The sequence below is a fragment of the Bombina bombina genome, chromosome 3 (genome assembly GCF_027579735.1).
Source record: "Bombina bombina isolate aBomBom1 chromosome 3, aBomBom1.pri, whole genome shotgun sequence".
In the NCBI taxonomy this organism is placed as follows: Eukaryota; Metazoa; Chordata; class Amphibia; order Anura; family Bombinatoridae; genus Bombina; species Bombina bombina.
Window position 1 is genome coordinate 721,055,774 of NC_069501.1, and position 24,419 is coordinate 721,080,192.

Genomic DNA, 24,419 nt, shown 5'->3' on the forward strand with positions numbered 1-24,419 from the left:
AAATATGGGGGGAGGGACGAAAGGAATACCGGGCCTTTCCCATTCTTTATTAACAATGTCCGCCACCCGCTTGGGTATAGGAAAAGCTTCTGGGAGCCCCGGCACCTCTAGGAACTTGTCCATTTTACATAGTTTCTCTGGGATGACCAAATTTTCACAATCATCCAGAGTGGATAATACCTCCTTAAGCAAAATGCGGAGATGTTCCAATTTAAATTTAAATGTAATCACATCAGATTCAGCCTGCTGAGAAATGTTCCCTAAATCAGTAATTTCTCCCTCAGACAAAACCTCCCTGGCCCCCTCAGATTGGGTTAGGGGCCCTTCAGAGATATTAATATCAGCGTCGTCATGCTCTTCAGTAACTAAAACAGAGCATCCACGCTTACGCTGACAAGGGTTCATTTTGGCTAAAATGTTTTTGACAGAATTATCCATTACAGCCGTTAATTGTTGCATAGTAAGGAGTATTGGCGCGCTAGATGTACTAGGGGCCTCCTGAGTGGGCAAGACTCGTGTAGACGAAGGAGGGAATGATGCAGTACCATGCTTACTCCCCTCACTTGAGGAATCATCTTGGGCATCATTGTCATTATCACATAAATCACATTTATTTAAATGAATAGGAATTCTGGCTTCCCCACATTCAGAACACAGTCTATCTGGTAGTTCAGACATGTTAAACAGGCATAAACTTGATAAGAAAGTACAAAAAACGTTTTGAAATAAAACCGTTACTGTCACTTTAAATTTTAAACTGAACACACTTTATTACTGCAATTGCGAAAAAACATGAAGGAATTGTTCAAAATTCACCAAACTTTCACCACAGTGTCTTAAAGCCTTGAAAATATTGCACACCAATTTTGGAAGCTTTAACCCTTAAAATAACGGAACCGGAGCCGTTTTAAGCTTTAACCCCTTTACAGTCCCTGGTATCTGCTTTGCTGAGACCCAACCAAACCCAAAGGGGAATACGATACCAAATGACGCCTTCAGAAGTCTTTTATAAGTATCAGAGCTCCTCTCACATGCGACTGCATGCCATGCCTCTCAAAAACAAGTGCGCAACACCGGCGCGAAAATGAGACTCTGCCTATGCTTTGGGAAAGCCCCTAAAGAATAAGGTGTCTAAAACAGTGCCTGCCGATATTATTATATCAAAATACCCAGAATAAATGATTCCTCAAGGCTAAATAAGTGTTAATATCAATCGATTTAGCCCAAAAAAGGTCTACAGTCTAAATAAGCCCTTGTGAAGCCCTTATTTACAATCGTAATAAACATGGCTTACCGGATCCCATAGGGAAAATGACAGCTTCCAGCATTACATCGTCTTGTTAGAATGTGTCATACCTCAAGCAGCAAAGGACTGCAAACTGTTCCCCCAACTGAAGTTAATTGCTCTCAACAGTCCTGTGTGGAACAGCCATGGATTTTAGTTACGGTTGCTAAAATCATTTTCCTCATACAAACAGAATTCTTCATCTCTTTTCTGTTTCTGAGTAAATAGTACGTACCAGCACTATTTGAAAATAACAAACTCTTGATTGAATAATGAAAAACTACAGTTAAACACTAAAAAACTCTAAGCCATCTCCGTGGAGATGTTGCCTGTACAACGGCAAAGAGAATGACTGGGGTAGGCGGAGCCTAGGAGGGATCATGTGACCAGCTTTGCTGGGCTCTTTGCCATTTCCTGTTGGGGAAGAGAATATCCCACAAGTAAGGATGACGCCGTGGACCGGACACACCTATGTTGGAGAAAGAGCTTTTGTTTATTCAGTGGAAATTATCAAACTTCAACCGCTAACCAGATACAAGACTGTTAAATAGTAATAGACAAAAAGGCTCAAACCCCTCTTCATGTCTCTCAAAGTATGGTAGATACAACTGATTAACAACACACTCACACCAGAGTATTTAATCCCATATATAAAATAATGGAACCCTCTAGGAGGAAAAAATGTCCATATGATAGAAAAAAATGATATATATCCAGAAGAAGACCTAGACAGTACAATCATAGCCTAATCCAATTAGATAAACACATTATAATCCAATAGGGCATTCAGACCTCTAGGTGTAACCGTGTCCAGGCGGTATATCCAGGATGCTTCAACCTGTAATAACCTGGTATGTCTATCTCCACCCCTCTTCATAGCTGGTACATGGTCAATGACCATTGTTCTTAAGCTTGCAGCAGTGTGTCCTGCCTGCATAAAATGTCTAGCAACAGGTTGATCTGATTCCTTCTTTTCAATTGCTGTTCTTATTGCATGGCGATGATTGGCCATCCTCTCTCGGAACGTAGTAGAGGTTTTATTGACATACACCAAAGAACATGGGCATGTCAGGATATATATCACAAAGCTGCTGGTGCAGGTCAATCTGTGATAGATCTTATATTTCCTCCCCGTGCGTGGGTGATGAAAGATAGAGCCAGTGAGCATGCTGTTGCATGTAGTGCAATCACCACATTTGAAGCAACCAGGTTTTCTAGTGGTGTCCATCAAAGTGCCTTTTTGGTAGCAATGTGACGGGTCATTATGGACCAGAATGTCCTTCAAGGTTGAGGATTTCTTATAAACCAATCGTGGTGGTTTTGTTGTAATGAAAGGGAGAGACTTGTCCGTCCTCACTATCTCCCAGTTATCTCGTACTGATTTCTCTAGTACTTGATGTAGGGGGGTAAATGTGGTAACCAGATTGATATCCTTGTCATTTGTCTTCTCCATTCTTGTCTTGTGGAGGAGTGCACCTTGATCCAGTTGGGCCAATCTTAGTGAAGAATTCTTTATATCTTTCGGTCTATATCCTCTCTCTTTCAGCTTTTCCTTCATGGCTTCTTCTTGGGGGACTCTGCTCTCAGCGAGTGTGTTGTTCCGGGCGACTCGCATGAGTTGAGATTTAATTACGCCTTTCTTTTGATGTGTTGGATGGAAACTTGTGGATAGTAAAAGCGAATTTCTATCAGTGGGTTTTGTATATAGTGATGTGCTAAATCTAGTAAGCCCATCTGCCCTATACTTAGAAATGTTCAAGTCCAGGAAAGAAATGGTCTCGCTATTAACCTCATATTTGAATCGGATTGGAGATTCCAACTGATTAAGTTTCCCTACCCACTCCTGTAAGGATTCTACTGTGCCCCTCCATACCAGGAGCACATCATCAATATAGCGGCCGTACAACTTAATCTCAGGGATCGAAGTAATTTTCATTATGAATGTCTCATACCAAAGCATGTATAAGTTGGCATATGCGGGCGCCATGCTGGAACCCATAGCAGTCCCCGCTATTTGCAGAAAATACTCTCTCAAATCTAAAGAAATTTCTCTCAAGGCAAAAGGTTAATAATTCTAGCAAGAACTCTATGGGTGGTCCCGCATATGCCACCGAAAGACTTAACATGGTTTTGACAGCCTGTACACCCCCAACATGGGGGATAACGGTGTACAGGCTGTCATCATCCATTGTCACCAGAAGATCACCATCCTCTAACCAGTCTATATCAAGAAGTTTTTTGATTGACGGCGAGTCTAGTATGAAAGAAAAGGATTCTCTCACTACTGGCTGTAGGTGGTGATCAATAAATTCTGCCACTTTAGAACACAAAAAATCCCTGGCAGACACAATAGGTCTGCCAGGTGGATTTGATAGGGTTTTGTGAATTTTGGGAAGCAAAACACATATACATATATATATATATATATATATATATATATACATATATATATACATATATACATATATACATATATACATATATACATATATACATATATACATATATACATATATACATATATACATATATACATATATACATATATACATATATACATATATACATATATACATATATATATATATATATATATATATATATATATATATATATATGTATATATATATATATATATATATATATATGTATATATATATATATGTATATATATGTGTGTTTTGCTTCCCAAAATTCACAAAACCCTATCAAATCCACCTGGCAGACCTATTGTGTCTGCCAGGGATTTTTTTATATACACACACACATACATATACACACGCACACACATATACACATATATATAGAACAGAAAATTGTTTTGGGTGGTGCTTAGTAAGCTCAAAACGTTAAAGATATGGGTTTGATCACTTATCTTATATGTGAAATAATGGAGACCTCAATTAAGGTGTTCCAAAAAATGTTATATAAATTTAGACTCCTTGACTTATTTTCTAAAGGAGTTAAGAAATAAATTCACTCTTATATATTTTTTGATGAAAAACCTCTAAGTATACTTGCTATAAATTAACATGGTTGTTATTATTATGTGCTTTACTGATTTAGAACATATGAAACAATGAATGTAAATTGTAATGTTTATCAATTTTTACTGCTCCTAAATTAAAAAATAGTATCAAATACATTGAAACACTCACAGGCTTCCAATCTGAAGCCTCTATGTTTGTATTATATTGTTAAACTTTATAGATACTCTCTAGCTTATATTCGGAATAAAGAAAACATGAAGAAAACATGAAGATAAGTTACAATTTGAGAAAGCCCGCAATTAGGGTGAAACCGGTTGAAGCTGTGATTGGAGCAATACCAGGTGGTTTGACACTGTGTGTGAGAATCATTGCAGCTAAAAAGTTTTTTCCTGAAAGAAAAGGATTACCGTGAGAGAGGAACAAACACCTGAAGTTGAAAAGTAAAGATATCCATTCCCCTGCGTACACTCTGTACTAAGAGCAGGGGAAGTAATCCGGTCCAAGGGATTAAGAAACTTGTGCAAGTTTTGAAAACATTTACCTGGGATTGTTTTGGCTTTCAGAGCGTACCGATAAACACCAGCTCCTGAGTGAAGATTGCTCGAAGAAATGGGTAAGACCACATGCACGGCAGGATTACAACAGTCTACCAAAGGTATAATCTATATTACGATCAGTGAATACATCTCCCTAAAGCAAGTCTGAAAAGGCAATTAAAGCAACCAGTAGTTAGCCACTACTAAAGTCTTTTGTCAAGAAAAGATATGCATTAGGAGAGACTTTTGTCTAAACGCTGCATTAGGAGAGACTTTTCATTCCTAAAACGTATGTAAAGTTACATCTGTCAAAATAAGGGGCATTGCAACAAGACTACAACTTTCTAAGAGAGACGGTATTGCTTTCAAAGAAAAAATATACAATTTTGGTTAACTAAAGGTGATAACGTTACACTATCCTTTACCCATCAGTTCTGTTGGAAAATATAGAAGTCATTTCCCTTAAGAGAAAGTATATAAAAGCACTTGCATATTGGTATATGCTTAGTAATATTTTTTCAAAACCAATGCAAAATACATTGTAATTTAGAAATACAGGTCTCAATTGAAGTAAGCTTAGTCGTATGTTTAATTTTATTTTGTTTTAGTAGCACTTTCGTTATATATCGACTTCAGCTAAAAATCTGTGAATTGTATATTTTATATGTTTTTTATGTGTAAACGATTTTAATAATAAGTAAAACCTTTTTTAATTGTCACTTATTTTCATGTTTTCTTTATTCCGAATATAAGCTAGAGAGTATCTATAAAGTTTAACAATATAATACAAAAATAGAGGCTTCAAATTGGAAGCCCGTGAGTGTTTCAATATATTTGATACTATTTTTTAATTTAGGAGCGGTAAAAATTGATAAACATTAGAATTTACATTCATTGTTTCATATGTTCTAAATCAGTAAAGCACATAATAATAACAACCATGTTAATTTATAGCAAGTACGAATACATACATAGAGGTTTTTCATCAAAAAATATATAAGAAGAGTGAATTTATTTCTTAACTCCTTTAGAAAATAAGTCAAGGAGTTTAAATTTATATAACATTTTTTGGAACACCTTAATTGAGGTCTCCATTATTTCACATATAAGATAAGTGATCAAACCCATATCTTTAACGTTTTGAGCTTACTAAGCGCCACCCAAAACAATTTTCTGTTCTATTCACATTTTTTCTGTCCAGGAGGAGGACAGTACTTTGGGAGGGCAAAAACGTTTTAAGTCCAGCGCTATATACACTATAAACCTCTCACACACACACATATATATATATATATATATATATATATATATATATATATATATATATATATATATATATATACATACATACATACACACACATACATACATACACAGTGGATATAAAAAGTCTACACACCCCTGTTAAAATGTCGGGTTTCTATGATGTAAAAAAAAAATGAGACAAAGATAAATCATTTCAGAACTTTTTCCACCTTTAAATGTGACCTATAAACTGTACAACTCAATTGAAAAACAAACTGAAATCTTTTAGGTAAAGGAAAATAAAATTTTAAATAATATGGTTGCATAAGTGTGAACACCCTTAAACTAATACTTTATTGAAGCACCTTTTGATTTTATTACAGCACTCAGTCTTTTTGGGTATGAGTTTTTCAGCATGGCACATCTCGACTTGGCAAGATTTGCCCACTCTTCTTTGCAAAAACTCTCTAAATCTGTCAGAATGTGAGGGCATCAGCCCTCTTCAGATCACCCCACAGATTTTGAATTAGATTCAGGTCTGCACTCTGGCTGGGCCATCCCAAAACTTTAATTTTCTTCTGGTGAAGCCATTCCTTTGTTGATTTGGATGTATGCTTTGGGTCGTTGTAATGCTGAAAGATGGGGTTCCTCTTTATGTTCAGCTTTCTAGCAGAAGCCTGAAGGTTTTGTGCCAATATTGTCTGGTATTTGGAACTGTTCATTATTCCCTCTACCTTGACTAAGGCCCCAGTTCCAGCTGAAGAAAAACAGCCCCAAAGCATGATGCTGACACCACCATGCTTCACTGTGGGTATGATGTTCTTTCGGTGATATGCAGTGTTGTTTTTGCACCAAACATATCTTTTGGAATTATGGCCAAAAAGTTCAACTTAGGTTTCATCAGACCAGAACACCTTTTGCAACATACTTTTGGGAAACTTCAGGTGTGTTTTTGCAAAATTTAGCCGGACTTGGATGTTTTGTTTTTTTTGTAAGAAAAGGCTTCCGTCTTGCCACTCTATCCCATAGCCCAGACATATGAAGAATACGGGCGATTGTTGTCACATGTACCACAAAGCCAGTACTTGCCAGATATTCCTGCAGCTCCTTTAATATGTTGCTGTAGGCCTCTTGGCAGCCTCCCAGACCAGTTTTCTTCTCGTCTTTTCATCAATTTTGGAGGGACATCCAGTTCTTGGTAATGTCACTGTTGCACCATATTTTCTTCACTTGATGATGACTGTCTTCACTGTGTTCCATGGTATATCCAATGCCTTGGAAATTCTTTTGTACCCTTCTCCTGATACCTTTTAACAATGAGATCCCTCTGATGCTTTAGAAGCTCTCTGCGGACCATGGCTTTTGCTGTAGGATGCGACTAACAAAATGTCAGGAAAGACATACCAGAACAGCTGAACTTTTTGTGGGGTTAATCAGAGGCACTTTAAATGATGACAGGTGTGTACTGACTCCTATTTAACATGATTGTGAATGTGATTGCTTAATTATGAACACAGCTACCTCCCCAGTTTTAAAATATATTTTAGTTTTTTATTTTTGCTTCCCTTTATCTAAAAGATTTCAGTTTGTTTTTCAATTGAGTTGTACAGTTTATAGGTCACATTAAAAGGTGGAATAAGTTCTGAAATGATTTATCTTTGTCTCATTTTTTTACATCACAGAAACCTGACATTTTAACAGGGGTGTGTAGACTTATCAGTATAATAATATACATCAGCAGTATAAGCATGGAGCAGCAGCCCCTCCAAAATAAGCATAGACCCCAGCAGTACAGTAGAGCAGGTTCCCAGGCAGACTGACACTGTGGGAACGTACAGCAGACATCAGCAAGGCTGTACATAAACCTGTCCTCATGCACACTGAGTAAGGGCAAAGAATGCAACACTGGTTCCTCAGACACTGCAGAAAATTTTTCACTAAAAAAAAAATCTCATTGCAGAAAATGAAAAAGTTCTGCCTCTGGGTCTGTGTCTTTTGGACTGGTCTGGTCAGTATCCAAAACTATGTGTCAGTCATTACTCAAATATAAATATAAAAATAAACATATAATAATATAAATCTAATCTATCTAATGTAAATTCATTTTTGACATTAAATTGACGAAAAATTTTACTATTGATGGCAAGTACTAAAACATAATTTATCCATGTATTACGTTGTGGTTTTTAGTAGTTTACCATGAAGATTTGTAGAGAAATTTTTTTACTCTTTTAGTTAGAGTTGGAAAAATCTACCTTTTTAACCCTGTGAAAAAATTATCCTGACCTACATCACCCAACACTACACACAGACATGTATATTTCTTTCATACATGTGGTGAGAGTCCACGATCCTTTACTCCTGGGAATTACTCTTCTCTACCCTTTGGAGGAAGCAAAGATTTCCAAACCCTTTACTTTGCCTCCACTGGAGGTGGTTGAAGAATAAACATGTGCATTTGATTCTTCAGAGTGAAGGATTTTCAATATTTATTGAGGCTCGATTTCCCCTCAGAGTACAGTGCTTGTCAGATATATATGGGGTATGGTATAGGATTCTTTTTTCACCTCATAAGAAATTTTTCATAAACCTTCCATAATTGGTCTTTTGCCTCCCTCTATGGATCTAAAATATACCCATAATCTCTGCTAATATGTCTCAGTACTGGTTTGGCTGTCTGCTGATTATTTGCTGATGGGGAGTGTCTTGGTAAGTATTATTAGATACTCTTATAGCTATGTTATGGACACTTTTTAGTTTGTCCAAATACACACATACTGGCAGCAGCACTATTAAGGCAGGCTCCCCAATAAATAGTTTATTCTTGTTAAATTAAATTAGAGTATATAACCTCCAATTTTAATATTCATTTCAATAGGGAGCAACGCTTTTAGTGGCAATCTATGCCCAGACTAATGTGAGGCTAGAGTTGTTAAAATATAACAAGATTTATTTTTAAAAAAAATGGGTAGATTAATTAAAAATCTCAAATTAGGGGGGCGGAGCCAACTGCCGAACAAGAGAGACGTCTTGGAAAAGAGCTCTCTCTCAGTCAGCTAATTTAGGCATAAATTAAGTAATCTAAATGCCTGATTCTTAAACTATTCAACTAAAATATACACCCTAGATTGCCCTGACTAGGTATTTGATGAGATCTGTGACCTAATCGGGCTGTATGTGAAGAATAGCAGGAGCAAATACAGCAGTGAACATGCAGACATTCAAAATGTAAAGAAACACTGGCTACTTTAGGATATAAGAGCAGCGGAAACCAACCGGCCTCCTTGGCTCCTTGCCCGTCTACAAAATAGCTTACCAGCACTCCCAACACTGCTGCACGGAGGGTTGTGGTTCTGCTCCGGCGCAGCAGAGTGACACAGCAGACGGACTCGGGGTGAGTGGCAGCCAGATAGGTATCTAACCGCTGTATTCTTACGCGACAACTGAACCGGTGACTATACCGGCAGTACATAGGGCCCCGGACCTGAACTAACTTACATCCAGTCGGCAGCTGTTATTCAGAAGACCCAGGACCCGTTCCCACAGACCGCATCTGTCCAGCACTGAAGTGGCGCGAACAAGCGCCATTTTGCGGCCTGGGACAGAGGAGCACCATCTCGCCACCATTGGAGAAAGGAAAAAAAAAAAAAAAAAACAACTGTACCAGAACAGCATCTGAAGATTCAGCTGCGCCATGGAGCGCGAAATACATGACTTACTGGATCAGCTAGATCGGCATGCAGAGGAGCTGATTGAAGAGATAAAGATCTCCTTTTCCTCGGCCACCCCTGAGATTAAGGCTACAATACCTGGGGTCAGCTGGGAGGTTCCGGTTCTAGACGGCATTCAGGACAGCCCAATTGAAGCTGACCACCTGACAGGTGAGAAAGTCGAGCCAGAGTATACGCTCATCTCTTACACACACAAGCTGGTAGAGACTGCTGCGAAAGTTCAGGAGTGCCCCATAATGAAGGAAGCCTCTACGGCCGCGGGGGCCAAGGCGCTTGATTGGAATCGGTTACAAAGGGGCACTAAGCATGACCTACTAAAGAGCATAACAACCCCTCAATTATTCTTACTCTCTCCAATAGCAACTACTGCCAGTAGCAACACAGCGGTCTCACCACTTAAACTTGGGCCAGACTCAGCAAGAACATCGTTGCTGGAATCTGACTTAATTATCATTAACGCTTGGGCTGAAATGGGGCCGGACATTGATGCCCTGCTTGCGGTCAGCATGGTATCACTCCCATCTAAGGCATACGCTGCAGGAGAGAGAGGAGACCGGGCAGCGATCATATCATTTCTGACTACCACATTGAAGCTGAAGCAACTACTCACTGCAGATACCGCTCTGCCTCAGGAACTAAAGTTTGTAAATCCCTCTGGTGGAAACATGCTTATTCGCTCTGGCATAGGGTAGAGCTTAATTAATTGGCTGGGTATTTGGGAACTCATCCTACTTGCTAGTTGTCTTTTAACAATGAGACTCTCTGCACCATTTTCTCACTAACCGGAACTTTCTTTGAAGATTTTTTGATCTACAGACTTAAACCCAAACTTGCTTTGTCTTGTCTGTGACGCTCAGGCACTAATCTTTTTCCCCCCTGTTATGTGTAAACTACACTGTCGCTGTTGCTTGCTATAAATATGTGATTAATGTTTTACTCCACAGCTTAATCCTTAATGGGGGCATATCCCTGTACACAAGCCCTGTGGTATTTGGCCATATGTGATTTCTCATAGCAAAATATTTGGTTTAATTGTCTAGGCTGTGTTCATAACAACACATTTAGCTATGTGTCGTGCAGCTCTGTAATATGTTCATATGTATAATAGTTTTATTTACAGTATCTACACCACATATGAGAATGCTGAATCTTTCTCCACTCTCCTCAGTCAATGTAGCTTTCCCCCTCATTTCAATATGTGCTCCCCTACACTTAGCCTTCATTACTAATGGCTGTTAATATATTGAATAGTATTCTAAAACAAGATAACAATAAATGCCTGTGATATTATTATACTTATATACAGTCACGTAGTAGGGAGTATATTGTTTTTGGCTGTGAGGAGTTTACTTCACACTGTTACCCTTTATAATGTTGTAAAGCTATGAGGAGGGTCTTATGCTTGCCAGCTCACTCATGTAAAGCTTTCAGGGTTTTTTCTATTTTCTGTGTTACATGTCCCTAATGTTTGTAATGTTTGTAATGTCTATTAGATAAGATGCAACTAGTAGTTTTATAATAGCAGGACACATCACTGCAACTAGTGAAAAGCAATGGCTCCTATGATTTCCACTAATCTAATCCTAACCAATGCCGCTTGTATTACCTAGCTGCATGCAATTTTTATTGCTGCAGTGTTACTACTTTAACTCAGTATTAGGCACTTGCTTATTTGACTGGGTCAGTTAAATTACAGGCTTAGCTTGTATAGAATAATAAATATGTCATACCCAGGTAGGTTCCTTAGCCTATATTAGTTATATTTTCACATTAGGGTTTCATGGTGTTTTGTTATGCTATTTACATATAGGAATAAGGCCATATTAGAGTAGTGACAACTCAATTTTCACAGTTGAAAGCATATTCTCACCTATTATACTATATACCCAAGTATTCAATAAATATTTTTGCCCTAGTTTACCACCCAATATTACAGTTAACATGTGTTCTGGGCTCTGAAAAATGCTACCCTTCTGATCGCACTAATGTAGATTATATATGCAATAGGTTCATCTGCATGTTTTAGATGCCAATCTAGCTAGTTTATACACAAATTCATAATTCTATTACTCAGGTTTAATGTTTTGTATGTAAGGGGTACTACTGGATCTAGCTTAATTTCCTAATTATTAGCAGCCCTATTAGTTTTATTGGCTACTTCATGGTTTACTTACACGTTCTTACGCATTTATGAGTACATATAGATTAACATTCTTTGCCTTTACACCCTTTAAAATGTTAGTTATTGTACTTTATATACACAATTCATGCTTATATGGTGGCCTGAGGCCCAGATAACCCTGGTATTGTACTATGTGACAGTAATTGTCTAGATGGTTAGTATTAGACCATAAGTTACACTGCTGAAAATGTTAATCTATAAAAGTTTAAGGAATGATATATAACTAACATAATATGACTGTATTGCTATATGAATATGTTTATCCTAGTTGTGTGCTACACGACACCACATAAGTCTTGGCATATGCCAATAACTAGATATTTATACCCAAGACAACAACTACTAGTCCAGACAATAAAGCATCTGCTCCATCTCATACAGACACATTAATTTTGTAACTTGAAACAACCCTCCTGCAACCCATCTACTCCTTAGCCTATATGTAACTCCAGGGGATTTTATTAATTTTCTCACTTAGTTCCATATATACTGTAATGTACATTGACAATACTTAAGCTTCAATAATATACGGTCTCTACGATCGGGCACTTCTAAGTCCACGCCAGGTACCCTATGCTACTTACATTTATATATGGCTCCATCCCCCCACCCCTTTCCCTATGCATATAGCGGTGCTTACCCGCTGAATATCCCCCTCCCCACTATATATCTCGGCCCAAGAGTGGCTGATACTTATGTTAACTCTCCACAGGCTGAAATTTTGGTCTTAGGTAAAATATTATTAGAATGTGGAGTTCATACGCTGACAATATAATATAAAATGAAGTTCTATGATATCTCGCCTAAGATAGTCTATCTTCATCACCAGATTTGAAATGTATTTTTTCTTGGTGTATGTGCATATTGCTTTCTCAATAATACCTTTGTATAGACAATGTATTACTCTCTTTGTTGTAACTTTAGCCTTAGGGCGAGTCCTTGTTGTGGTGATATATGCTTTAACTTCAATAAAAAAATTATTTAAAAAAAAAAAAAAAAAAAAATCTCAAATTATTGCTGCAGTATTTCCAATACTAAAATAGTCCCCTGGATAATATATGATCTGGCCTTTATCAATAATTTGGTAGTGCCAGGAGACAAATGGATGATAAGGATATCATACATCTAATTCAATTATTGTTATACTGTATATAAAGACTGGTATAACACTTTACTATCATGCTAATTACTGCAAATTCAGAAAAAATAAAAAATCCTTTTGTAGCAATGGCACAATTTGATTATAGTCTGCTAGGTTTGTATTAAGCAACTTCCAATTTGTTCCCGATTTTGTGTTGAAGGTATACACAGTAATGATTGTGTATGGGCAGTGTATTTTTAAACTATCATCTCTGTAAGATGTGCACAAACTGGTGGGCTGCGTTGGATTGTAATCTCATTGAAGTGTATAATCGTGACAGCCTTCGAGGAATCCGATTGAATTTTGGCAAGCCTGATCAATTTAAGGTGGATTACCTTTATTAGAGAGAATAACTGTATATATTTTTTACATATTTATATGCAGAAAACATAATTTATGCTTACCTGATAAATTTATTTCTCTTGTAGTGTATCCAGTCCACGGATCATCCATTACTTATGGGATATTCTCCTTCCCAACAGGAAGTTGCAAGAGGATCACCCACAACAGAGCTGCTATCTGCTATATAGCTCCTCCCCTAACTGTCATATCCAGTCATTCGACCGAAAACAAACAGAGAAAGGAGAAACCATAGAGTGCAGTGGTGACTGTAGTTTAATTAAAATTTAGACCTGCCTTAAAAAGGACAGGGCGGGCCGTGGACAGGATACACTACAAGAGAAATAAATTCATCAGGTAAGCATAAATTATGTTTTCTCTTGTTAAGTGTATCCAGTCCACGGATCATCCATTACTTATGGGATACCAATACCAAAGCTAAAGTACACGGATGATGGGAGGGACAAGGCAGGATTAAGCGGAAGGAACCACTGCCTGAAGAACCTTTCTCCCAAAAAACAGCCTCCGAAGAAGCAAAAGTATCAAATTTGTAAAATTTGGAAAAAGTGTGAAGCAAAGACCAAGTCGCGGCCTTGCAAATCTGTTTAACAGAGGCCTCATTTTTAAAGGCCCAGGTGGAAGCCACAGCTCTAGTAGAATGAGCTGTAATCCTTTCAGGGGGCTGCTGTCCAGCAGTCTCATAGGCTAGGCGTATTATGCTCCGAAGCCAAAAGGAAAGAGGTTGCCGAAGCTTTTTGACCTCTCCTCTGTCCAGAGTAAAACGACAAACAGGGTAGATGTTTGACGAAAATCTTTAGTAGCTTGTAAGTAAAACTTCAAGGCACGGACTACGTCCAGATTATGTAAGGACACAATGATGGAACAACAATCTCTTGATTGATATTCTTGTTAGAAACCACCTTAGGTAAAAACCCAGGTATGGTACGCAGGACTACCTTATCTGCATGAAAAATCAGATAAGGAGAATCACATTGTAAGGCAGATAGCTCAGAGACTCTCCGAGCCGAGGAAATAGCCATCAAAAACAGAACTTTCCAAGATAAAAGTTTAATATCAATGGAATGAAGGGGTTCAAACTGAACTCCTTGAAGAACTTTAAGAACCAAGTTTAAGCTCCACGGGGGAGCAACAGGTTTAAACACAGGCTTAATTCTAACCAAAGCCTGGCAAAATGCCTGGACGTCTGGAACCTCTGCCAGACGCTTGTGCAAAAGAATAGACAGAGCAGAAATCTGTCCCTTTAAGGAAATAGCTGATAATCCTTTGTCCAAGCCCTCTTGGAGAAAAGGCAATATTCTAGGAATCCTAACCTAATTCTTGGATTCACACCAATAAAGATATTTACTCCATATCTTGTGGTAGATTTTCCTGGTAACAGGCTTTCGTGCCTGTATTAAAGTATCAATGACTGACTCGGAGAAGCCACGCTTTGATAGAATCAAACGTTTAATCTCCATGCAGTCAGTCTCAGAGAAATTAGATTTGGATGATTGAAAGGACCTTGTATCAGAAGGTCCTGTCTTAGAGGCAGAGTCCATGGTGGAAAGGATGACATGTCCACTAGGTCTGCATACCAAGTCCTGCGTGGCCACGCAGGTGCTATCAGAATCACAGATGCTCTCTCCTGTTTGATTTTGGCAATCAGTCGAGGGAGCAGAGGAAACGGTGGAAACACATAAGCCAGGTTGAAGAACCAAGGCGCTGCTAGAGCATCTATCAACGTCGCTTCTGGGTCCCTGGACCTGGATCCGTAACAAGGAAGCTTGTCGTTCTGGCGAGACGCCATGAGATCCAACTCTGGTTTGCCCCAACGATGAATCAACTGAGCAAACACCTCCGGATGGAGTTCCCACTCCCCCGGATGGAAAGTCTGACGACTTAGAAAATCCGCCTCCCAGTTCTCCACGCCTGGGATATGGATTGCTGACAGGTGGCAAGAGTGGTACTCTGCCCAGCGAATTATATTTGAGACTTCTAACATCGCTAGGGAACTCCTGGTTCCCCCTTGATGGTTGATGTAAGCCACAGTCGTGATGTTGTCCGACTGAAATCTGATGAACCTCAGTGTTGCTAACTGAGGCCAAGCCAGAAGAGCATTGAATATTGCTCTTAACTCCAGAATATTTATTGGAAGGAGTTTCTCCTCCTGAGTCCACGATCCCTGTGCCTTCAGGGAATTCCAGACTGCAATGTCCAGCTGTCCTCCTTGGCCTCTGCTGTCAGACCATCTGTCTCAAGAGATATCAAGTCTCTGAACTTGATGCAATGGAAATTAAACATTTAGTCCTTAGGAAGAGTGCAAATTTTTCTGATATTCATGGTTTTGTTCAGGCTTTGGTGCATAATAAACCTGTAATCAAGCCAATTTCTCCTCCTTAGAATTTTAACTTGATGTTAAGGGTTTTGCAGGCTCCTCATTTTGAACCTATGCATAAAGTGGCTATTAAACGGATTTCTTGGAATGTTTTATTTTGGCTATATCTATTGCTAGAAGAGTTCCTAAATTATCTGTTCTGTTTCTTGTGATCCTTCTTAAATCATTTTTCCATCAGGATAAAACAATTTTACAGACAACTTGACATTTTGCCTAAGGTTTTCTCTTCAGATAACATTAGCAGAGAGATTGTTGTTCCTTAATTGTGTCCTAAACCCAAGAATGCTTTAGAGATCTTTGCAGAATTTGGACATTGTTAGGGCATTCAAATATTAAATTGATACTACTAAGGACAATAGTGCAACTAAGGACTTTAGACAAACTTCTAGTTTGTTTGTTCACTTTTCTGGTCATAGCATCTGTCAGAAAGTTTCTGCTGTTTTTTTGGCCTCTTGGTTGAAACATTTGATTCACAAGGCTTACTCTGAGGCATATCAGCTTCCACTGCAGCGGCTTACTGCTTATTCTACTAGGTCAGTTGTCATTTCGTGGGCCTTCAAGAATGAGACTTCAGTTGACCAAATTTGTAAGACCGTTACTTGGTCTTTTTTTGCATACTTTTACAAAAGTCTATAAAAATGGTAAAAAACTGAAATTATGCTTACCTGATAATTTTCTTTTCTTCTGAAAATACCTCCCCCACTTACCTCATCCCTCAGTCATTCTGCCAAGGGAACAAGGAACAGGAGGAGAAATATCAGGGTGAAAAAGGTGCCAGAAGAATAAAAAAAATAAACGGTTGCCCCATATAAAAAAAACGGACGGGGAGCTGTAGACTCTCCCCGTCAGAAGAAAAGAAAATTATCAGGTAAACATCATTTTTTAAGTTTTTCTTCTTAAACAGGGAGAGTCCACAGCTGCATTTATTACTTTTGGGAAAACAAATACCCAAGCTATAGAGGACACTGAATGCAAAAAAAGGGCGGGTAGACAAGGCGGCCCATTCGGAGGGCATCACAGCCTGAATTTACCCAAACACCTGACAGAAAGAAGATCTAAAGACCAACAAGCTAGGGTAAAAGGAACCCTAGGCGAACTCCAAGCGCAAACAAAGGTTGCGACAGGACAAACGCACAGAGGACAAGTTCCAAAGCCCAAACAAAGATAAGGGAGGAAAAAAAACCTACCCCTATCTGAACAGAAGTCCAAGGGACCATGTAACGTCCCAACCCTAGAGACCTAGAGAGACAAGGTATACCCCATCCCTCACACAGCGTGCAATCCGCACTCTGAAAGAGTGACCGAAGGAAAGGAAAAAAAAAAACCCGGGAACCGTCAAAAAATAGCACCATAAATCTTATCGTGCTCCAGATGAAGGCACAGGTTTCCCTCTGCTGGTTTTGGAGTCTGCTAGACTTCTGTTACAGAGAAAGCCCCCTGCTGAGGAAAGAAACACAGCAAAGCCTCCCAGTTAAGGAGGGAACACAAGAACTAAGTAAGATACGCGGTCCAGGCTCAACAAAACTGACAGACCTCTGACCCTCTCTCCGAGACAACGGACTCAGCACCAAAGGGACTGGCAATGTCAGAAAGCAGGGAAATTAACCATTTACCGGACCACCCAAATCCTTAGTAAGAAAGAAGGAGGGGAACTAAATTGAATGTTACAAAAGTTTAGAGAAAACTCCATAATTTGCTAACAAAACTGGCATGCTAACCAACTAAGCTATGACAGAACATAGGACGAGCTTGGGTTCCAGGATCCAGACACAGATCCCTACCCTACAAGAAGGGACACTCCCCAGCAAAAGAGAGACTACACTAAATCAACAGTGACAGCACAATACCAGAATCCAACCCTTCATGACATCCTGAACACAAGACAGAGGGGACCCTACTGAACAGAGGAAGACCTTCCGGGCACCAGGTGGATACTGTGGTATGCCCCAATCTCCCTAAGGGATGGAGAAAGCAAAACAGAACCTCTCACAGGCATGGAGAGAGCGGCAGCAGACAGATGGCAACGGCAAAACCGATTGTAGAGTAACTATCCGGATGCAACAGCCAGCCCAGTAGAAAAAACAGCCATCAAGCACACTTTAAGGTGCAAATAGCTGCAACAGATTGTTATTTCCAAGTCTCCAATAAGAGAAAAAACAAAAACCCCTGAAAAGGCAAGTGAAAGTCTCAGAACCGGAAGGACTGAACTGCCCAAGACCTGTCTACCTGTCAGGTATCCAAGACAAGAAACATGTCCAGAAAACTGGACATCCGGAAACCGGAGCTGGGTACAAGGTAGTAACCCCTGAGGAACCATAGGGATACCGCATACGGAGAACCAGCACCCATGGAGATGCAACTACAGCCACATACAAAGGTCCTTGGACACTGGACGTTCGCTAAGCATCCCAGAGCATATCTTCTAAAGGCTCGAGGAACAAACCAAAGTTAGATCTCAAAACTAGATAATCCAACTTGAGAAGATAAAATAGTCTCCAAACAATCCCAACAGTATCAACTTCCCGGAAACCCTCACAGCTCAAGGAATTAACTATAGACGAGCCTCATAATTCCTGTTGAACGACAGATAAAACCCAAGACATCTTAGTAAGGGCAGCTCCAAGAAAAAACGGAGACAAACGCATTCTCCATAGACCCAAAAACCTGGGAGCAGACGAGAAACAGCAGGAGGAAGAAAAAGGCTGTAAATGCCCAAACTTCCCGAATAGATGACCACCCCCCCACCAGCCTCAAGACGGGGAAAAAAGAAGCCTAAGAAATCTCGACCCCTTAAGGAAGAGTTACCGTCATCAAGGTCTCAAAAATACGTCCAATAAGAATACCATAGAGGAGATAAAAAAAAAAAAAAAAAAAAATCGCCCTAACCAGGTACCTCAGATGTCCAAGGAGTCATCTAAACCTACAGTCCCATTGGGAATGAAGAACCCAGCTCCACTGCCAAAGGACTTCCAGAGTAATTTTTAGCAGAATCCGCTTCTGGAACCCCACCAACAATCAGGAACAGGACAATGAGGACTGAGTACAATTCCTCTGATGCCCCACCCAAAAGAAGAAACAAGAACCAGCCTGATGTCTAAGAACGAAAGGCCTCTTCTACTATGTCTTAGCCCTGCAAGGGGCAGAGCCTCAACAAAAAAAATATTTGAAAACTCATGGATGTTCCTCTCCAAGGAAATGTTTAGTAAAGGTGAGAGCTTTATTCGATCTGAAGAGAAACCAGAGTATAACGAACTCCTCATCCGAGTGAGTAACTCACCACCCAACCAGGACAGCCGGTTATACTAATACCACATGGATGATATAGACCTTAAGGAACAGAAAATAGCACTGGACCAGGACCAGCCTGCTACATAGGGCACTCAGCACTGTCCCAGGTCACAGAAAAAACTAAATCCCAATAGGAATCGACAAAAGGAACTACAGACATAACAATGTACTAACACCTTAACATGCAACTTCCGCGGAAGTGCCCAAGCAACCACAAAATCGCTAGTATCAAATTCCAGAAAAGAAATGTTTCCCAACGGAAAAAATATAACAGACATGAGCTTCTCAAAAAGAAATAAATGCATCCTACCGGATCAAAGAAAAAGAGGGCCGCACCCGCAAGTGAACGCCCAAGAAGAATGGGTACACTAACAGGACCAGCCAATCAGATACCCCATTCTCCCGAAGCTCAGGAATGGAATAAGATACCCCAAAAAGAAAGTACATTGGAGACAAGGAGATTAACTTTATCTCCCCACATCTAACCCAGCTTGCCCTCTGGAACAGAAGAGCGAGGATCCCTTAACCGATTAGGATTGGATCTTCCAGCACCGCCAAAACATGCCGCAGTAGGACACGAAGGCGCGCCAGTCTATAACGAAAAGCAAGACTAACCTCCATGGGGGCGACTGATGACCAAGAGGGTTGGGCCCCTAAAGCTTCAGAGGAAACCGCTTCCCCAGATGGCTGATCTGACCCAGACGATCTAACGCTTGACGAGCCCTGGTTAACAGAACACAGACAGTATCTCATCAACACCTCCCTCTCAGGAAGATGTAAATGCGCCAACGCCATAGATATGGCAATGCGGAACCGTGCCATAACCTCTGGAGGAAACAACCCACCTTTTGGAGTAGTAGCGGCATTAGGGACGCCTGCTTGCGTAGTTAGGGAAGGTTCTAGGGCACACGCCTCACGGGATGTGGGATCCCCAGGGGTGGATGGCTCGGCAGACTCTAAGTTCCCTGTTGCGGCGGGAGAAGAGAGCACTCTAAGGCGGCATTCGGAACAAAACTGATGGGCATGGATTTCCCGGGCCATCTCATACTCTTTGCAAGAAGTAGAATCTTAATCAGAGACATCCGTCTCCCAAAAAAAAAAATCAGAAACCTCCATAACTTGGATAGAAATTATGGATAGAAGAAAAAAAAAAAAAATACACCCCCCCCCCCCAATGGCTGGGGCACTTACCACCTCCTGAGACCCAGACCACTAGCAAAACAGACTCTCTCCGTCACCACGTGGTCAGGAATACGGAAATGGAGTGCAGAACGTGAACACGCCTAGTCACAAGGTAGACCATGCAGGCCAGAGAAAAGCGTGCCATAGCCACAAGAGCCGCAAAGCCTGACAAAAAAAGGCCATTATGTTCCGATATAGCCACAAGCCCAAGCGTCACTACACATTAGCAAATAGAATCACATAACAAACATGATTAAAAGTATCCCCTGTTCAATAACCCCCTTCAGGAGATATTAACCCTTGATTCCATAGAGATAAAGGAGTCCCACTGAGACCCTGACTTCTTAGTGTACATTACATTCACATATGGAAGTAAAATGAAACAATCTTACCGGAATCTACGCCATGGAACAGGAACACTTTGCTTTTAAAATTATTTTAAATAAATATTTTAAACTGCTATTGTTGTAGCTTGTCTTTAATATACAGCACGCCAGTACTTGTGATCGATCTTGTTTTCAGCAACTGTTCCTGTAAGAGGGAGGTGGTGAGCTGATAAACCAAAAGATATCAGCCTGCATCTATAAGCACATTTGGGAGCTTTCACAAAATGTGAGTATTCTGTGTTACATTTAGTGTATACCATTCCTGACATGATACCGTGGTGGTCCCTACTGTTTACTGCACAGATCATTTGACCTATAGACTTTTACACTGGTTGGACAGTATTGTTTGTTTCTATGCATATTCATCTTTAATTATATTAATAATCTTTATCTATTGTTCATTTGACTTGTTTTTAGCGCCCTCTATAGGTCATTTTGGTTGATACTTTTTACAAAATTCTATCATAACCATTGGTAGGAAGTTTCTCAGTTTGATTTTTTTACATGTTTGATTTATTTTATGAGCATTTAAAAATAAAAAATAAAAAACTTTGGGTTGTGGATTTAATTTCTCAGTGGAAAAAAATATATTTTTAAATGCCTCTCTCTTTATGTTATGACTCGTGGACTCCACAGCTTAAGTATTAGTTCCCAGGAGTAATGCATCATGGACTCTCACCACCTGTATAAAAGAAAACATAATTTATGATTACCTGATAAATGTATTTATTTCATGGCGGCGAGAGTCCTCCCTTATGTTTTTAGGGCTCATTTTTTTATTTAACACATCTTTTTTTCCTCCTTAATGCTCTTAATTCTTTTTCTTACCTCACTTTGCTTGGCTATACGTTAGATTCAGGTATGTGTAAGGTGGGAGGGGTTTTATAGGGTTCTTGGGATTTGGGAATCTTTGCCTCCTAGTGGTAGAGAAGAGTAATAGATTGTAGACTCTCCCCATCTTGAAAAAAATGAATTTATCAGGTAAGTAAAAATTATGTTTTTCTACAAACAAACAATATATAACCTTTTTTGGGAGAGATTCATTTAGAATTTAAATTAATGCAAGTTTACTGCTATTGTATATAGCAAATATTGAAAAATATATATATATATATATTAAAAAAAAACAAAAAAAAACAACACCATATACATACAGTATAAGGAACTGTTTAGCATTAGTATCATATTTGTATCCGTTTGACTTTCTGATAATTAAAAATGTAGAATTACCTTAGCAGAGTCTTCTAATCCTGCCCAATCATTCAGGCTGCTTGTTTTCATTCCACAAACTTTGCTTGCTGGAGCCAATCAGATCCCGCACCAGGTAAGAAGTACAGCCATGTAACCAGTAAATGCAACCTTTAAATGGCTGCAGGGAACACACCTGAATAAGGGGACAAGACTGTAAGGCTCAGCAGTTAAGTAAATAAATATTTTTTATTTTTCTTTAGTAAAAGGAGTGATTATTTAAAGTTAAAGGGACAGTAAACCTTAAAAATAATGTTATATAATTCTGCACATGGTGCAGAATTATATAACATTATTTAAGTGCTATAGTTCTAATAGCCTTTTTTCTCTTTAAATATGTAAAAATTACAGAGATTATACAGACCCGCTCTCTGCTGAGCGGGTCTGTAATATTTAGTCAGCGCATCGGGCCAGCTGTATAGTCACAGCCCGGCCCGACCACGCCATAAGACTAAGTGCAGCTCGCTCCTGTGACAGGAGCGAGCTGCACTTAGTGCTATGGCGCGGTCGGGCCAGGCTATGACTATACAGCTGGCCCGATGCGCTGACTAAATATTACAGACCCGCTCAGCAGAGAGCGGGTCTGTAAAAGCGCCGTCATTTTTACATATTTAAAGAGAAAAAAGGCTATTAGAACTATAGCACTTAAAGGGACAATCTAGGCCAAAATAAACTTTCATGATTCAGATAGGGCATGTAATTTTAAACAATTTTCCAATTTACTTTTATCACCAATTTTGCTTTGTTCTCTTGGTATTCTTAGTTGAAAGCTTAACCTAGGAGGTTCATATGCTAATTTCTTAGACCTTGAAGCCCACCTCTTTCAGATTGCATTTTAACAGTTTTTCACCACTAGAGGGTGTTAGTTCAAGTATTTCATATAGATAACACTGTGCTTGTGCACAAAAAGTTATCTGGGAGCAGACGTTGATAGGCTAGACTGCAAGTCCGTCAAAAGAACTGAAAAAAAAAGGGGCAGTTTGCAGAGGCTTAGATACAAGATAATCACAGAGGTTAAAAGTATATTATTATAACTGTGTTGGTTATGCAAAACTGGGAAATGGGTAATAAAGGGATTATCTATCTTTTAAAACAATAAAAATTCTGGTGTAGACTGTCCCTTTAAATAATGTTATATAATTCTGCACTATGTGCAGAATTATATAACATTATTTTTAAGGTTTACTGTCCCTTTAATACATCACTTCCATGCCCCATCAATTAGTCTATCAATATCGGACACTTGTTCCTTTACTTAATAGACAAGGCTAAAGAGTGAGCTTCTTAACCCCTTAGTGGCCAGGCCATTTTTAAAGGTTCTCACTGTTAAAGTGAAGGTAAACTTTGAAGAATGAAAACCCATTTTTTAAAAATACTGTTAAAATCAGGGGCACTTTCATTCATCAAAGTTTAGATAGCAGCAGTTTTGATTAAAAACTTACCTATGTTTTTTCACAGCCAGAGCAGGTTCCCCCACACGGAGATCCTCTCTTCACACGTCATCAATGACAAATCCAGCTTCCTGCAATCACGGCTTTCCCCCCAGGGGAGTCATTGCCCAAGGCCATGCCGTGATTGGAGGAAGCTGGATTAATCATTGATGACGTGTGAAGAGAGGATGCTTTCTAAACTTTGATGAATGAAAGTGCCCCTGTTTTTAATAGTATTTTTAAAAACCGGGCTTTCATTCATTACTTCGGTATCAGCAGCATTTTCTTAGTCAATTCCATTCCTTAGAAAAATATTTTACTGCACATACCTTAGTTGCAGGAAAACCTGCACGCCATTCCCTTTCTGAAGTTACCTCACTCCTCAGAATGTGTGAGAACAGCAAGTGGATCTTAGTTACTTCTGCTAAGATCATAGAAAACGCAGGCAGATTCTTCTTCCAAATACTGCCTGAGAAAAAACAGCACACTCCGGTGCCATTTAAAAATAACAAACTTTTGATTGAAGAAATAAACTAAGTATAAAACACCACAGTCCTCTCACGACCTCCATCTATGTTGAGGGTTGCAAGAGAATGACTGGATATGACATGTGAGGGGAGGAGCTTTATAGCAGCTCTGCTGTGGGTGATCCTCTTGCAACTTCCTGTTGGGAAGGGAATATATCCCACAAGTAATGGATGATCCGTGGACTGGATACACTTAACAAGAGAAAAAGGGTGCACATAGCTTAATGCTGCTTGAAGCATGAAACCGGTCTCCACACTGAAGATGTCTCATGGTTACCTTCAGAAGACTTGTGGGAGCCAGCGTGGATCTTAGTTACAAATGCTAAGATCATCAAACCTCAGGGCAGAAATCTTCTTCCATATCCCCCTGAGGAAATAAGTACACCCCGGTACCATTTAAAATAAAAAACTTCTTGATTGAAGAAACTAAAACCAACACCTCACATTACCATGTCTTCCTAGTATAACACAGGTAAAGAGAATGACTGAGGGTGGAGGGGATATATATATATAT

At 39.4% G+C, this 24,419-nt stretch overlaps 1 protein-coding gene and 1 non-coding gene across 2 annotated transcripts in view; both read right to left on the minus strand.

Annotated features, from left to right (window-relative positions):
• BBX (BBX high mobility group box domain containing) overlaps positions 1–24,419 on the minus strand; it is a 708,257-nt gene that overhangs the window by 605,612 nt on the left and 78,226 nt on the right. Inside the window, exon 2 of the mRNA XM_053705430.1 lies at positions 21,931–22,084. Within this exon, the coding sequence (XP_053561405.1) occupies positions 21,931–21,981 (51 nt within the window). The 5' untranslated portion in view covers positions 21,982–22,084. The remainder of the gene's footprint in view (positions 1–21,930; positions 22,085–24,419) is intronic.
• Positions 18,971–19,090, minus strand: LOC128655122 (U5 spliceosomal RNA). The gene has a single exon (XR_008401675.1). It is a non-coding gene; the product is annotated as a U5 spliceosomal RNA (small nuclear RNA).